Source organism: Muscardinus avellanarius (assembly GCF_963383645.1).
Source record: "Muscardinus avellanarius genome assembly, chromosome: 2".
NCBI classification, from domain to species: domain Eukaryota; kingdom Metazoa; phylum Chordata; class Mammalia; order Rodentia; family Gliridae; genus Muscardinus; species Muscardinus avellanarius.
Genome location: NC_137787.1, coordinates 141,842,057 through 141,857,253, shown reverse-complemented (window position 1 = coordinate 141,857,253; position 15,197 = coordinate 141,842,057). Strand labels below are relative to the sequence as shown.

Below are 15,197 nucleotides of genomic sequence, written 5' to 3'. Positions count from 1 at the left end.
AAACTTAGGTGCCATTGAAAAATGCAAACAAACCAAGCATGGTGGCTCAAGCTTGTAATCCCAACATTTGGGAGGCAGAGACAGGAGGATCATGGTTCGCTGACAGCCTCAGCTACCTAAGGAGGCCCTTCGCAACTCAGACCTTGTTTCAAAAATAAAGAGACTAAACATTAGGGCTGGAGGTGCAGCTTGGAGGGAATTCCCCTAGCTTTCTTCCCCAGTACCTCAAAAAAAAAATATATATATATATACATACATACATACATACATACATACATACATGTATATATAATATATGGCTGGGGGTGTACCTCAGAGGGAATGCCCCTGAGTTCCATTTCCATTACCTCAAAAAAAAAAAAAAAAAGAAAGAAAGAAAGAAATGCAAACATGAGAGTGGTATAAAATATTTGGCATGTAGTAGACAAAATTACTATTCAGAGTATATATGATTTGCCTATAACTTGATATGAAAAGACTGTTAGAAAATGGAAAATAATGTAATCAGTAAATTCATAGTAGAAATTAGACAGCCTATAAAAAAGCTTTGAAGAGCTACTCATCTACAATAATCTGAAAAGCTTAAATTAAAACATCAGTGTGATATGATAAACAGGATGTGGTGGCACACACTTGTAATCTCAGTACTTGGGAGACTGAGACAGGAGGATTGCAGATTTGTATCCAGCCTCAGCTACTTAGTGAGCCCTCTGCAACTTAGCCAGACTCTGTTTCAAAATAAAAAAATAAAATAGGGCTGGGGGTATAGATTGGAGGTAGACTGCCTCTTGTTAACCCCCAGTGCTGAAAAAAAAAAAATTTGTTTGCTAGTAAAGCTGGTAAATATTGGAAAATTTAATAATTATGTCACACTAAAAAGTAGGCGCTCATAAATTATTGAATAGAGTATAGGTAGCTTTATCTTTTTAGGAAGAAAGTTTGGCAGTATGTGTCATTGTAAATGTACATACTTCTGAATCAGGAATTTTTATATATCCATGATATAGAAACATTGATAGGTTCATATGGATTATTAATGTTTTAATAATAAGAGTATTAGGCACTATAAAAACACAAAGTGTAGATATAGATACACTTCTTTAGGAAAATCTTAAGCTATTTTACATAAATAAATAAGACACTGACCAATAATGTAATTTTACTCATGAATAGCTACTCCTAGAAAACTTTATATACAAGAAGCACAGAGAATAAATTTGAAAGGGAGGGTCTATAAACAGTCTATAAGTGGTATGGGAAAATTGTTAGCTGTTGAAATGGAGCTTGGATTTGATTTGGGAGCAAAAAAAAAGTTAAAGGTAATATTGGTATGTATATTTCTAAGTATAAGCAGGTACAACTTTTGTGATGCAACAAACAACTTGGGTGATTATGATTGGTTTTGTTAGGACCATATCGGCTAGTGGATAGTCTTAATTTATGGCTTATTTTTCCTGTGTGTGTGGGGGGGGATAAAGTTAGTTAATTAGTTAGTTACTGGGGATTAAACCCAGAGGTATTTAACCTCTGAGCTACATTCCCAGCCCTATTTTTATTTTTTTATTTTGAAACAGGGTTTAAGTTGTGGAGGGCCTCACAAAGTTGCTGAAGTTGGCCTTGAGTCTGCGATCCACCACACTCAGTTCTACTTTTTAACAGTACCTCCTTTCACTTGGAAAAGCTTTCCATTTGGCATCTAAAGTCATTGGTGCTTTTAGAAATAACAATTTTAAAGCTAGGAATGATGGGGCACACCTATAACTCCAGTATAGTCTAAGACCAGAAGTATTGCAGATTCAAGGACAGCAACAGAAACCTAGGAAGACCCTGTTTCAAAAAAAATAAAATAAAATAAAAGATGGGAGTTTTACTTGGAAGTAGAATAACCCTGGATACTGTGATTAAAAAGTAGTTTAGCCGGGCGTGGTGGCGCACGCTTGTAATCCCCGCGCTTGGGAGGCAGAGACAGGAGGATTGCACAGGTTCGAAGCCAGCCGCGCGTGCTGGCTTAGGAGACCCTGTTTCCAAAAAAAAATGTAAAAGTACGTCTGGGAGTGTAGCCCGGAGGTAGAGGGCTTCCAGTAACCCCAGTACCACACACACAAAAAAAAAAACAAAACCCAGTAGTTTAAAGAAGTGAGAATTATACCAACGACTCTACTCTTAATCTTCATAAACCTACCAACAAAGATGATTTTATTATACCTTATTTTTGTTTCTATTACAAAAACACTTTTTAAAATATAAAATTATAATTATAGGACTACAGATGTAGCTTAGTAGTAAAGCATTATAACTAGTACTTACAAGACCCTGGATTTGATCTCTAGCACCATTTTAAAAAATTATAATTCTCTATTTGTTTTTCATTTGGATATTTTGCCTCCCTCCCTACTTTTTTTTTTAAAGATCCACTTTATTATTATTGTTTGTGGGGGGGGGGCACTGGGGATGGAGCCAGGGGCTTTTCTACCTCCAGGATATACTCCCAAACCTATTTTTATACTTTATTTGGAAATAGGGTCTCACTAAGTTGCTGAGAGCCTCACTAAGTAGCTGAGCTGGCTTTGAGCCTGTGCGATCCCTCTGTCTCAGCCTCCCAAGAGCTGGGATTCCAAGTGTGCGCCACTGTGCCCAGCTTCCCTCCCTACTTTCAATAATAGAAACTAATTTTTTCTTTCTTTTTTGTTATGCTGGTGATCAAATGCAAGGCCTTGAACATTTAAGGCAAGTACTGTACCACTGAACTATACCTGCAGCCAACAAGGTAAAATTCAGAAGTCTGACATTCAATCAAAATTACTAAGCCTGCAAAAACAGGAAAATGCAAATCATAGTCAAGAGAAAAATTAGTTACCCAAAACTGACCCAAAGATAATACAGATGATGAATTGGTAGTAATTACAAGTTATGACAGTTGGAAAAGCCAAATGAAAAATTGGACAAAATAAACACATTAACCAAAAAGCTACGTGAATAACCAATAATGAGCACATGAAAACATCTTTAATATCATTAGTTATTATGGAAGCACAGTCTTGATATTGTAGTAATGATTTCACAGATATATTTGTGTATCAGAACTTACCAAATTATACATATTAAACATACACAATTTGATAAATGTCAATTTTACTGCAGTGAAGCTGTTTTAGCAACAGGAGACAGCATTGTGACATACGCCTATAATCCCAGTACCTTAGAGGCTGAGACAGGATCACAGGTTTAAAGCCAGCCTCAGCAATTTAGCAAAACTCTGTTTCAGGGAAGGAAAAAAAAAAAAAAGACAGACTTAGAGTAGAATGCCCTTGAGTTCAGAGTTCAATCCCCAGTACCAAATAAATAAAATAGGGGTAGGGGCATAGATCTGAGGTAGAATTCTGCCCCCACCACCACACCTCTCACTAGTTCAATCCCCCATTCTACAAAACAACAAAATCAAAAGTAGTTGATACACTGTAAATATTTGATGCATGTTTGCTGAATACATTTTACTCATTATCTTGCTATTTCTTAAGAACATTCTTTTTTGTTGTTTTTTTAACCTATAGGAGTATAGTATACTCTGCTAGTATATTTAGTAGGATGGAATTTCTAAAGTTATTTTCAAAGCCTCATTAAACTTGATTACTTTACAAATACTTTTTTTCTCCTACGGCATCTTAATTTTGTTTCTAGTTGAAAATTAAGAATGTATTCACTGGGAGGCTGAGACAAGAGGTTTACAGATTCTGGCCGGCCTCAACTTCTTAATGAGGTCCTCTGCATCTTAGTGAAACCCTGTTTGAAAATAAAGAATAAAATATAGGGCTGGGAGTATAGCTCAGAGGTAGAATGCCCCTGGTTTCAATCCCCAGTTCCGTAAAAAACAACACCACCAACAAAAGAATGTATTCACATCTGGAATGGGGTCTTTAAAAATCAGCTATACAAGCCGGGCGTGGTGGCACACACTTGTAATCCCCGTGCTTGTGAGGCGAAGAACAGGAGGATCGCGCAAGTTCGAAGACAGCCTTAGTGGTTTAAGAGACCCTGTTTCCAAATAAAAAATATAAAAATAGTTCTGGGAGTGTAGCCCGGAGATAGAAGGGTTCCATCCCCAGTACCACCAAAAAAAAAAAAAAATCAATCAGCTATACATTATCAACTTGACATCTTGATTATAGATTACTATTTACATAGAAAATAGTTTAGTCTTATATTTGTATGGTCCTGGGATTAGTAGCATCAGCTTAGCCTGGAACTTATTAGTAATGTGAATACAGGGTCCTCCCCTATACCTACTAAATCAGAAACTCTAGGTGTTGTGCCCATCAATCTGCATTTCAGCAAGTCCTGTAGGGATTCTGATGTATGCCAAAGTTGTTTTTTTGTGGGGGGTTTTTTTGTGTTTTTTTTTTTTTTTTGGTGGTGGTACTGGGGGTGGAACCCAGAGGGTTTCTACCTCTGAGCTGTACTCCCAGACCTATTTTATATTTTTTTGTTTGGAAACATGGTCTTACTAAGTAGCTGAGGCTGGCTTCCAACATACGCAATCCTCCTGTCTCAGCCTCCCAAGCATGGGGATTATAAGTGTGAGCCACCATGCCCAGCAATACCAAAGTTTTAAAGCTATGGTTTTAGAGCAGTAGTGGAACCTTAAACACTTATGATACTGGTAGTGGTAGACTTTGCTTCAAAAAGGTCTCACATGATAGCACAATTAAGGTTTGTGCATTTCATATATACATTTTACCTTTTGTAAAAAGAACTAAACTGTTACTGAATACTAGCCACTGAATCATGCAGAAGTGTTCAGGGGTGAAATGTACTGAGGTCTGTAACTTTGAATGTTGTAAAAATGGGTTAAGGAATATATGTATATGTGATATATAAAAATGTCAGTTTAAAACCTAGGTGACTATGAGTGTTTACTGTTCATTTCAGCTCTTCCATAGGATTGGAGTTTTTAATAATAAAATATAAAATCCTAACATGACTCATTTTAAAAAACTTTTTACAAGTGTACAATGTCCTAGAATGTGCATTTAGACTAAATACTGAGACTTTCCATGAACCCCGATCCTCCAGTCTCCACTTCCTGAATGCTGGGATTACAAGCATGCACCACCACACCCAGTTCTCTCAAAATTTTTATGTTGAGCCTACCACCCAATGTGATGGTATTTTGGAGGTGAGGCCTTTGGGATATAATTTGATTTGAATGAATTCACAAGGATGAGGCCCCACAAGGGATTAGCGTTCTTATAAGAAGAGGAAGAAACCAGAACTTACTTGTTTTCTGCTGTATGAGAATTCATTGAGAAGATATTCATAGAGAGCAAGAAAAAGGTCCTCAAGATTTGTCCATGCTGGCACCCTGGTCTTAAACACCTCAGTGCTAGAAATCGTATCTGTTTTTTAAGGCACCCAGATTATCGCATTCTGTTATAGTAGCCCCAGAGTAAGACAATGGTTGATACTAAGAAATGGGGTGTTGCTGTAAGAAATACATAAAAATGTAGAAGCAGCTTTGGAAATAAGTACTAAGTAAAGGCTGGAAAAATGTTCAGATGCATGCTAGAAAAAGCTGAGACTGTCATAAAGAATTACTAAAGACAGTTCTGGTGAGGACTCACAAAGAAAAGAAGAGAGCAAGAGAGAAATCTTCTGTCTTTTTAAAGTATGCAGAAATAACCCTGAACAAAATTTTGATAGAAACAAACAGTAAAAGCCATTCTGATGAAGTCTCAGATGGAAATGAGAAACTTGTCATTGGACAGTAGATAAAAGATCCTTGTTATAAAGAGGCAAAAAAAAAAAAAAAAACCCTGCTGAAATCTGTGTTTTTGTAGAAGACTTAAGTTCTCTTTTTGTAAGTAGGTAGAACTGTGAGCTATGAAATTGGACATTTAGCTAAGGTGATTAGGCAATATGTTGAAGGAATGATGGCTTCTCTGCTGCTTGTAGTAAAATGCAAGAAGAGAGGAATGGAATGAAGAAAGAATTGTTAAGCAAGAAGGAATCAGAACTTAAGAGATTTGGAAAATTTTTATTCTGTCCATATTATAAAAAATGAGAGAGCATGTTTGGAAGAGAAAACCAAGAGTGTGGCTCACTGGCCATTTGCTAAGGTGCAGTGTGAATATGATCACAGACTTGATCAGGTATCTCAACATAAGCTAGGAATAGAGGTTGGATTATACAATCAGAAACATGGCCAGCTGGGACTAAAAGAAACAGAAAAAAAGACAGAATGAAGGAAAGCTGAATATGTGTTATCTTTCAAGAAAAGGGAAGAAGAACCTGAAATCATCAGGATTGCCACTCCTACCACAGGCCTAAAGTGTTTGGGACCAAAGGTTATGGTTGCTTCTGCCTCTGTTTTAAAAGATGGGTGTTACTGCTGCCCAGCAGAGTGGTCAAAGCCCTTTGCAGAGAACTGTATAGGCAATGCTTCACCAAGCAGAAAGGATGGGCCATCTTGTCAAGCCATGAGGGTGATGCTGCCATCTCAGGGTTTCTAGAAGGTAGGGCTACTGACCCAGTGTTTTGAAAAGCAGAGCACTGAACTAAAAATGAGCATTCTCAAGCCTTTAGTTTTAATGATAATTGCTTTTCTGGGCTTTGGACTTGTTTGGGACCCCATCCATTTCTTCTGTTTTCTTCTCTTTGGGTTTGGAAATGTCTATCCTCTGCTTGTCACTCACCATTATATCTAGTAAACATAACTTACCTGGTTTCACGGGTTCAAAGCTGGAAAGGAATTTTGCCTCAGGATAACTCATATGAATTTCACCAATATCTGACATAGATGATATTGAAATGAGATTTTGGACTTTAAGACTTTGGTGGCTATTGGAATGAAATGAAAACATGATTGGGGAGCAAGGGAGTATAATGTTATGGTCTGAATATTTGTGTATTTTCCAAATTCATATGTTGAAAGAAACCCAGTGTGATAGTACTAGAGGTGGGGCTTTTGGAAGATAATTAAGCTGAAGATTAGGTCATGAAGGTGGAGCACCCATGATGTAATTAATGTTATTAGAATAAGAAGAAACACCAGAGCTTCCTCTGTTCCTCATGAGAATACAGTGTGAAGACAGCCATCTAAAAGCCAGGCCCTCACAGAGAACCCAAATTACCAGCACCTTGATTTTGGACTTCCCAGCCTCCAGAACTGAGAGAAATAAATGACTACTTTTAAGGCATCTGGTATGTGGTATTTTGCTGTAGCAGCCTAGGCTAAAATAGTGTGGCAGATGTTTTTTCTCATTCTGCAGGTTTGCCCTTTTGCTCTGATGATTATGCCCTCAAGTGCACAAAAAATATATATATACACTTGATGAATTCCTGTTAACTTTTTTGTTTTTGCTTTTGTTGTATATGGTTTTGTTGTCTTTCTTTCTTTCTTTCCTTCCTTCCTTCTTTCTTTCTTTCTTTCTTTCTTTCTTTCTTTATTTATTTATTTATTTATTTATTTATCGGTGGTACTGGGGTTCCTGGGAGCCCTTCTACCTCTGGGATACACTCCCACGGGCTACACTCCCAGACCTATTTTTTAACTTTTTTATGTGGAAACAGGGTCTCTTAAGCCAGTGAGGCTGGCTCCGAACCAGCACGATCCTCCTGTCTCCACCTCCCAAGCACGGGGATTACAAGCGTGCACCACCACGCCCAGCGATTTTGCTGTCTTATTTAAGAAATCGTCACCAGGTCTTATGAAACTTTTTTTTCTGTTGTGTTTTTTTCTAGGAGTTTTAATAGTTTGGGTTCTTATATTTAGATATTTAGCCCATTTTGATTTTTTTTAATGTGATGTAAGAGTCCAACTTCATTCTTTGTTATGTAGATAACCAGTTTTCAGTTTGTTGAAAAACACTGTCCTTTTTCACATTTAATGGTCTTGTACTCTTGTCGAAGTTTATTTCACCGTATATAGTCCTTTCCAAGCTCTCTAATCTTTTGGCTTGTTTTTTTCTTCCTTTATGCCAGTACCATACTGTTTTAATTCCTGTAGCTTTATAATATGCTTTGAAATCAAAAAGTGTGAGTCCTCCATCACTTACCTTTCAAAATTGGTTTAGCTATTTAGGGTCCCTTGAAGTACATGTAAATTTTAAGATCAGTTTTCTGTTGCTGCCTAAAATGCTTTTGGGATTCTGCTAGGAATAGCATTGAATCTTAGGTCTCTGTGAGTAGCATGGATATTTTCAAAATTATGAAGTCTTTCAATACATCAGCATGGTATATCTTTCCTCTTATATCTTTAATTTCTTTCAGCACTGTCTTTTTGTTTCAGTGTCCAAGTCATTCACCTTCTTGGTTAAGTTATCCCTAAGTATTTTACTCTTTTTGGTGCTACTATAAATGGAATCTTCTTGATTTCTTTTTCATATTGCTCATTGTAAACATGTAACACAAATGATTTTCATGTATTGATTCTATATTCTGCAACTTTACTGAATTTCTTTACTCTGATGCTCTGTGGGATCTTCAAGATTTCTACATATATGTAAACATAATTTTGCTTCTTTCCTATTTAGGTAACTTTTATTTCTTTTTTTGCCTACCTGCTCTGGCTAGAACTTTTCTATTATGTTGATAACAGCAGCAGAAGAGGGCATTCTTACCTTTTTCCTGATCTTAGAGGTAAAGCTTTCAATAATAAGAGTGTATATATTTTTTTTTCTTTTTTTGGGGGGGGGGTGGTACTGGGGTTCCTGGAAGACCTTCTACCTCTGGGCTACACTCCCAGACCTATTTTATACTTTTTATTTGGAAACAAGGTCTCTTAAGCCAGCAAGGCTGGCTCCGAACCAGTGCAATCCTCCTGTCTGCCTCCCAAGCGCAGGGATTACAAGTGTGTGCCACCACGCCCCGCAAGAGTATATTTTTAAACGCTGTGCAATAGGTATTCTTCTGTGTATATTTTTCACTAGTATGTTTGTGAAATTTATCTGTGATATTTCTTGTATCACTAGTTTTAATTTTCATTGCTGTATGCAGTTCATTGAATCATCCACAGTGGATTTATATGGAGCATTTAAGTTGTATGTCTTTTGGGGCTATTACCAAATCATGCTACTGTGAATCTTGATATACATGTACATACCTTTCTTTTTAGCATATAATAGGAGTCTAATAGCTGGATCATAACTGGGTCATAGAACATGCATTTGTTCGACTTTGGTAGATAATATAAAACTTTTCCAAAGTGGTTTTAAATGTTTTATTCCTGGTCTATAATGGGTTTGCCAGTTACTCCATTTATAGCCTTACTACCACTTGATATTTTCAGCCTTTTTATTATTATCTTACTAATATTAGGTTTATAGTGATAAGTCATGATTTTTATAGCTTTTTCCTACTAGTTAATGAGGTAGTGAATCTTATATTTATTGACATCTTGAATTTCTACTTTTGGGAAGAGCATATTCAAGTATCTTGTCATTTTATTTTTTTAGTTTAGTTTTGTTTTGTTTTTGGGGGGGGTTGGCGGTACTGGGGTTCCTGGAAGCCCTTCTATCTCCGGGCTACACTCCCAGACCTATTTTATATTTTTTATTTGGAAACAGGGTCTCTTAAGCCAGCGAGGCTGGCTCCGAACCAGCGCGATCCTCCTGTCTCCGCCTCCCAAGCGCAGGGATTACAAGCGTGCGCCACCACGCCTGGCGCTTGTCATTTTATTTTTAAAAAATTAATTTGTAGAAGCCTGTAAGCATTCTAAATATGTGCTTTTTGTTAGATATATATGTTGTAAATATCTTCTCCCAGTCTGTGGCTTATGTTTTCATTTTTAAGATTTTTTAAATGTAATACTTATTTTAATCAAGTCCATTATAGTTTTTCTTTATAATTTTAAGAAGGGTATTTAAACCCTATTTAAGAAACTTTCTCTATCCCATGGTTAAGAAAATATTTATTTAACTATTTTTCATCTCAGTGACCAAAATACCTAACAGAGAATGAAAGGTTTATTTTGGCTCCTAATTTCAGAGGTTCAGTGTATAATCAGTCAGCTCCAAGGCACAAACATTGTGGTGGCAGGACATGTCAGAGGGTAGATGCTCAATTCATGGCAGCCAGAAGCAGAAAGGGAAAGAGGAGAGGGTCAGGGACAGATAGAGTCTTCAAGGCCAGCAGCGCCAGCTCTCTCTCTCACACACACACACCCCTCCTCCAGCCATGTCCCACCTCTGAACCTTGCTGCATTGGAAACCAGGCTTTCAACACATGAGCTCTTGCGGGGGAGACTTTCCAATCCAAACCAAAACATGTATTATCTTTTAGAAGTATTTTTTGATGTTTGAGTATATAGTTCAGTGGCAGAGTGCTTGCCTAGCATGTGTGAAGGCTTGGTCCAAGCCCCAGTACCCCCCTCCCCCCACACACAAATAAAATATTTTTGTTTTACTTTTAACATTCAGATCTATAATCTATATGGCAGTTACTTTTTAAATATTATTTAATTTGACACTAAAATTTCAGACTTAAAAAAGTTGCAAGAATAGTACAAAGATATACAGGTTTTCTTCACCCAGATGCCCCATATGTTACTTTTTTTTTTTTTTTTTTTGTGGTACTGGGGTTCCTGGAAGCCCTTCTACCTCCGGGCTACACTCCCAGACCTATTTTTACATTTTTATTTGGAAACAGGGTCTCCTAAGCCAGCGCGCCGCTGGCTTCGAACCTGTGCGATCCTCCTGTCTCTGCCTCCCAAGCGCGTGCGCCACCACGCCCGGCCCCCATATGTTACTATTTTAATATATTATCACTACATAGTTAAATGTTAATGCACAGATATAAACAGTGATATGCTGGAGCCCACTTGTTTACAAGATTGGTGGTTAAAATATTCAGAAATTTTCAGGCCAGGTGTGGTGGCACATGCTTGTAATTTCAGCATTTGGGAGGCTGAGCCTGGAGGATCATGGTTCCCCCTTATCAACAGCCTCAGCTACTTAGTGAGGCCCTTCACAACTCAGTGAGACCCTGTTCCAAAAATAAAAAAAAGACTAAAATATAGGGCTGGGGTGTAGCTAGATATATTGCTTCTGAGTTCCATCCCCAGTACTGGGGGGTGGGGGGTTTGCAGGTCAGTTTTCTGTAGTTTGTTTGTTTGTTTTGGGGGAGGTGGGTCTGGGGATGGAACCCAGGGGCATTTGGCCTTCAAACTACACCCCTTGCCCTTTTTTTTTTTTTTTTTTAAACAGGGTATCACTACGTTGCAGAGGGCCTCGCTAAGTAGCTGAAGCTGTTCACGAACCGCGATCCTCCAGTCTCAGCCTCCCAAATCCTGGGATTACAAGCTTGTGCCACCACGTCCGGCTTGCAGGTCAGTTTTTAAACCAATATATGCTCTACACTGTGAATTAGATTAGAAAAAGAAAATAAATTTTTATTTACTTTTAGCTTGATATAGGCCTTGGAGTGGGATATTTACCCCATTAACAATAAACACTACAAATTATTTCTACTCTTTTTTCTTATCAATATTACATCATAAGAACAAAAATAGATGGCGTAATTTAAATCAAGAGGCTATTATCACAAGATGAGAATGTAGAAAGTGGTAGTAACAAAATTAAAGAAATGAGCTGAAAGAAGCTGCCAGTATTCTCTACACATAGAATAAGAGGAATTTCTAGGTTATTGAATGCAACATTTGAGTTACAAGACTGAAATTTCCAATTTATAAGCTTAAATAAAACCAACTACTTTGCATAGAATGTGATATGATGAACAAGAAACCAGCTCATAAATGAAACTTTGGTGTTATGTAGGTTTTTTTTAAAGAATAAAAGATAATACCATAAGTGAATGATAATATAGCATGTGGCTCCATACCCAACCTGTCATAGCATTCACTATTCTAGAAGATTTCTTCTCTCTTTTTCTTAAAACCAAACTATGGTTGTATCCTCAGCATTGCATTCTCAATTTAATAATGGTGGTTTGCAGTTTTCGGTAAATGTATTGTATACAATGTTGTGAATAGAATACAATGACAAATTAAGAGCTTGGTAGTTTTTATTTTAAAATTTTTTGAATAAATTTCTTACTAATTAGAACAGTGAGCAAGGTGGGGTGGTATATATCTATAGTCCCAGCTACTTAGGAGGCTGAGGCAGGAGGACTGCTTGAGCCTACGAATTTGAGATCCCTGCTAATACAGCAAGGCTCTGTCTCTTAATTAAAACAATAACCAGGCATGGTGGCGCACACTTGTAATCCCAGTGCTTTGGAGGCTGAAACAGAAGGATTACAGGTTCACAACCAGCCTCAGCTACTTAGTGAGGCCCTCCACAATTTAGTGAGGCTGTCTTTCAAAATTAAAAATAAAGCTCAGCAAGGCCAGGACCAGGGCCTGCCACTTAGCAAGGCCTGGCCTGGAGCTAGTAAGACCAGGAACAGGGCCTGCTGCTCGGCAAGGTCGGGACTGGAGCCAGCGAGGCCAGGACCAGGGTCTGCTGCACGATGAGGCTGAGACTGGGGCTACCCCACAGCAAAGGGCCAGCAGGTCCCTGAAACCATGCGGTCAGGAAGCACTTGAAGCTGCCACTGCATCACCCCATCTCTCAGCAGGCTCCCAGATACAAGTGAACTCTATTTTAAAACATGGGTTATAAGTGGATCATCTTGTCAAAGTTACTCACCTGGCTTTCAGGATTTCAGTAAGCAAAATCGGTGTGGAAAATAAAAGAAGGATTTCTAAAAGGGAGAAAGAAACAGTAATTGATCAGATATGAAGTAGAAACTCCAATACATTATTGGTGGAACTGTAAATTAGTGCAACCACTTTGGAAAACAGTAGGGAAGATCCTCAGAAGAATGGGAACGAACTTACCATATGATCTAGCAATACTACTTCTGGGTATTTACTCAAAAAATGAAAACCAAACTATGGAACCAGCCAAGATCTCCATCAACAGATGACTGAATTACAAATATATGGGATATGTACACAATGGAATTTTACCCAGCCATAAAGGAAAACAAAATTATGGCATTTACAGGGAAATGTCACAAAAAGTAAGAAATCATATGCTTTCCCTAATAATGCAAAAACTGAGGAGAGATAGGTGACAGGAGGAATTCTAGAATGAAGAAGGGATCCTATAGAGGAGCAAGCAAAGTGGCCTGAGGGGATGGGAGGGGGGAAGAGGGAAACTCTTTAAAACATATGATGTACTTAAACATCAAAATCAATCATGAGACCAATCATGGGAAGGAGGGAGGAGGAGGGAACGGGATAGGGATTAGGTAAAGGCTAATTGGGTGATGTGTGCATGTATTTCTCCATAAGTTTTATACCCCAATGAGATGCATGACTACAATACACTAATAAAAATTTATAAATTAAAAAGAATAGAGAATAAAAAATAGGACTGGGGATGTTGCTCAGAGGTAGACTGGTTCCACTCCCAATACCGCAAAAACAAAATCTTTTTTGACACCCTACCCCCTAAAGAAATAGGAAGGAGGGCAGGGAGGGAGGGAAATCTCTTACAAAGTCTTATCTTTAATCTGTTGTTACTTTGTGGAAATGCTTCTTACACTAAATCTTGTGAGGTGCAAGAAGGAAAACAATACATTGACTCTTTCCTGTTTTATAATTCTTTGTATATTCCACAGAGGGAAATTATTTGGCACATTTTAAGTACTCAGCATTTTTATTGGACTTGAAATAATTCAGAAATAGAAATTATGCCACAAGTTAATTTGCGCGTACACACGTTCTCTCTTTTTCCCCCTCCCTTCTCTCCCTCCCCCCCCCACACACACTTTTTCATAAGAAAGTTAAATAATATAAAATGTTCTACACTATGGTTTTTAGGTATAAAATCTTTAAAGAGATACCTGTGTTGAATATTAAAGTCTCAGAGCAGTCTTTATATGTCTAAATGGAAAGTTATTTTCAAGTTAAATCTACTTGTGTGAGAGTTTCTACAAAGATTTAAGATCTTAAAATAGATAACATGATTTTGATCTCATAAAAAGTAAGTATAAGTATATTGACCCTTAGAACCTAATTATAGAATACTGCTGGCATCCAAAAATATTTATTCTCTAGAGAAACTTTAATAAAGTTTTAGTACTATCTAATAAGAATAAAAACATTTGTGCTCAGGTTGCTCATCTTGGAATGGGACTTACTGTTGTTTTATTGCCTACATTGTATATAATAGACTACTGTTGCTTATCACATTTTTTCTTTTTATATGAGTGATTTTGTGTCTATAGTTAAAAGTTCTTGATGTATATACTTTTCATCACTGAAATGATTTGATTTGTTATAAAGTAGATATGACTTAGGAAAGAGTAATAAAACCAGAAGAACAAGCAATATAAGAGCATAAAACTTGAAATTTCTTATCCTAATCCAAGCAAGTTATTCTACCATTTTGCTTTATCTGATGGATCAGTGAAAAATCATAATTCTTCTTGTGCCTCAAGACAAATAGAGCAATGATGAAGGGAATTAGAGAAAAAAATCATTGGTATAATTGCTTCATTCAATTGTTATATTTTAGTGTCTCTCCCAGTGTTTAGATTAAGTAGTAGTTGTAGTTAAATAAATATTAGAGAGAGGGAGGTAGAAGGGGGTAGAAGAACAGATAATTGTGGAATTTAAATAGAGTTTTCTGATATATTAGTTTTAATATATCTTTACTGACTTTTGACAAATGGTTGAATCATAAGAATTATATTTCCTTAAATGGTCTGTTGACTTAAAAAAAAGTAATCAACAGAATATTGTAGAATTCTTTTGACAAGAATATCTCTTTATGTTAGAGAATGAGACAGATCTCAAATGTGTTATATTTAAAGACTGTAAATACAAATGACTCTATGTTTTTGTTTTTCAGAGTTGGAGAGTCATCCACTGTATTAATGTCTTATTGATAATGGCAGAACATCCGCCACTACTGGATACAGCTCAGATTTTAAGTAGTGATATTTCTCTTCTATCTGCCCCTATTGTAAGTGCAGATGGAACACAACAGGTAAGGACATCAAAATGTTTATTTCCTTACGTCTGGTACACGTGCATTTCTTTCTGAAGAATGCAGAATTTAACACAAAATCAAACCTCACAATAATGGCTAATTCATGTTTTGAACTTCAGTTCAAAATGTTATTTTAGTCTTATGAGATGATAAACCAATTTTGAAGTTGCCTCTAAAGTGTCTCACTAATGAATCATCAAA

General features: G+C 37.0%; 1 protein-coding gene across 2 annotated transcripts in view; it reads left to right on the top strand.

Annotated features, from left to right (window-relative positions):
- Positions 1 to 14,894: 14,894 nt before the first annotated feature.
- The window catches only part of FNDC3A (fibronectin type III domain containing 3A), a gene marked incomplete at both ends in the record, with an annotated part of 137,665 nt that continues 137,362 nt past the window's right edge, over positions 14,895 to 15,197 (top strand). Inside the window, one exon of one of the 2 annotated variants that reach the window (XM_080719885.1) lies at positions 14,895 to 14,993. In XM_080719885.1, coding sequence (XP_080576011.1) covers positions 14,895 to 14,993 — 99 coding nt within the window. Of the gene's footprint in view, positions 15,024 to 15,197 lie in introns of both variants that reach the window. The other variant, XM_080719884.1, reaches the window with a different exon arrangement.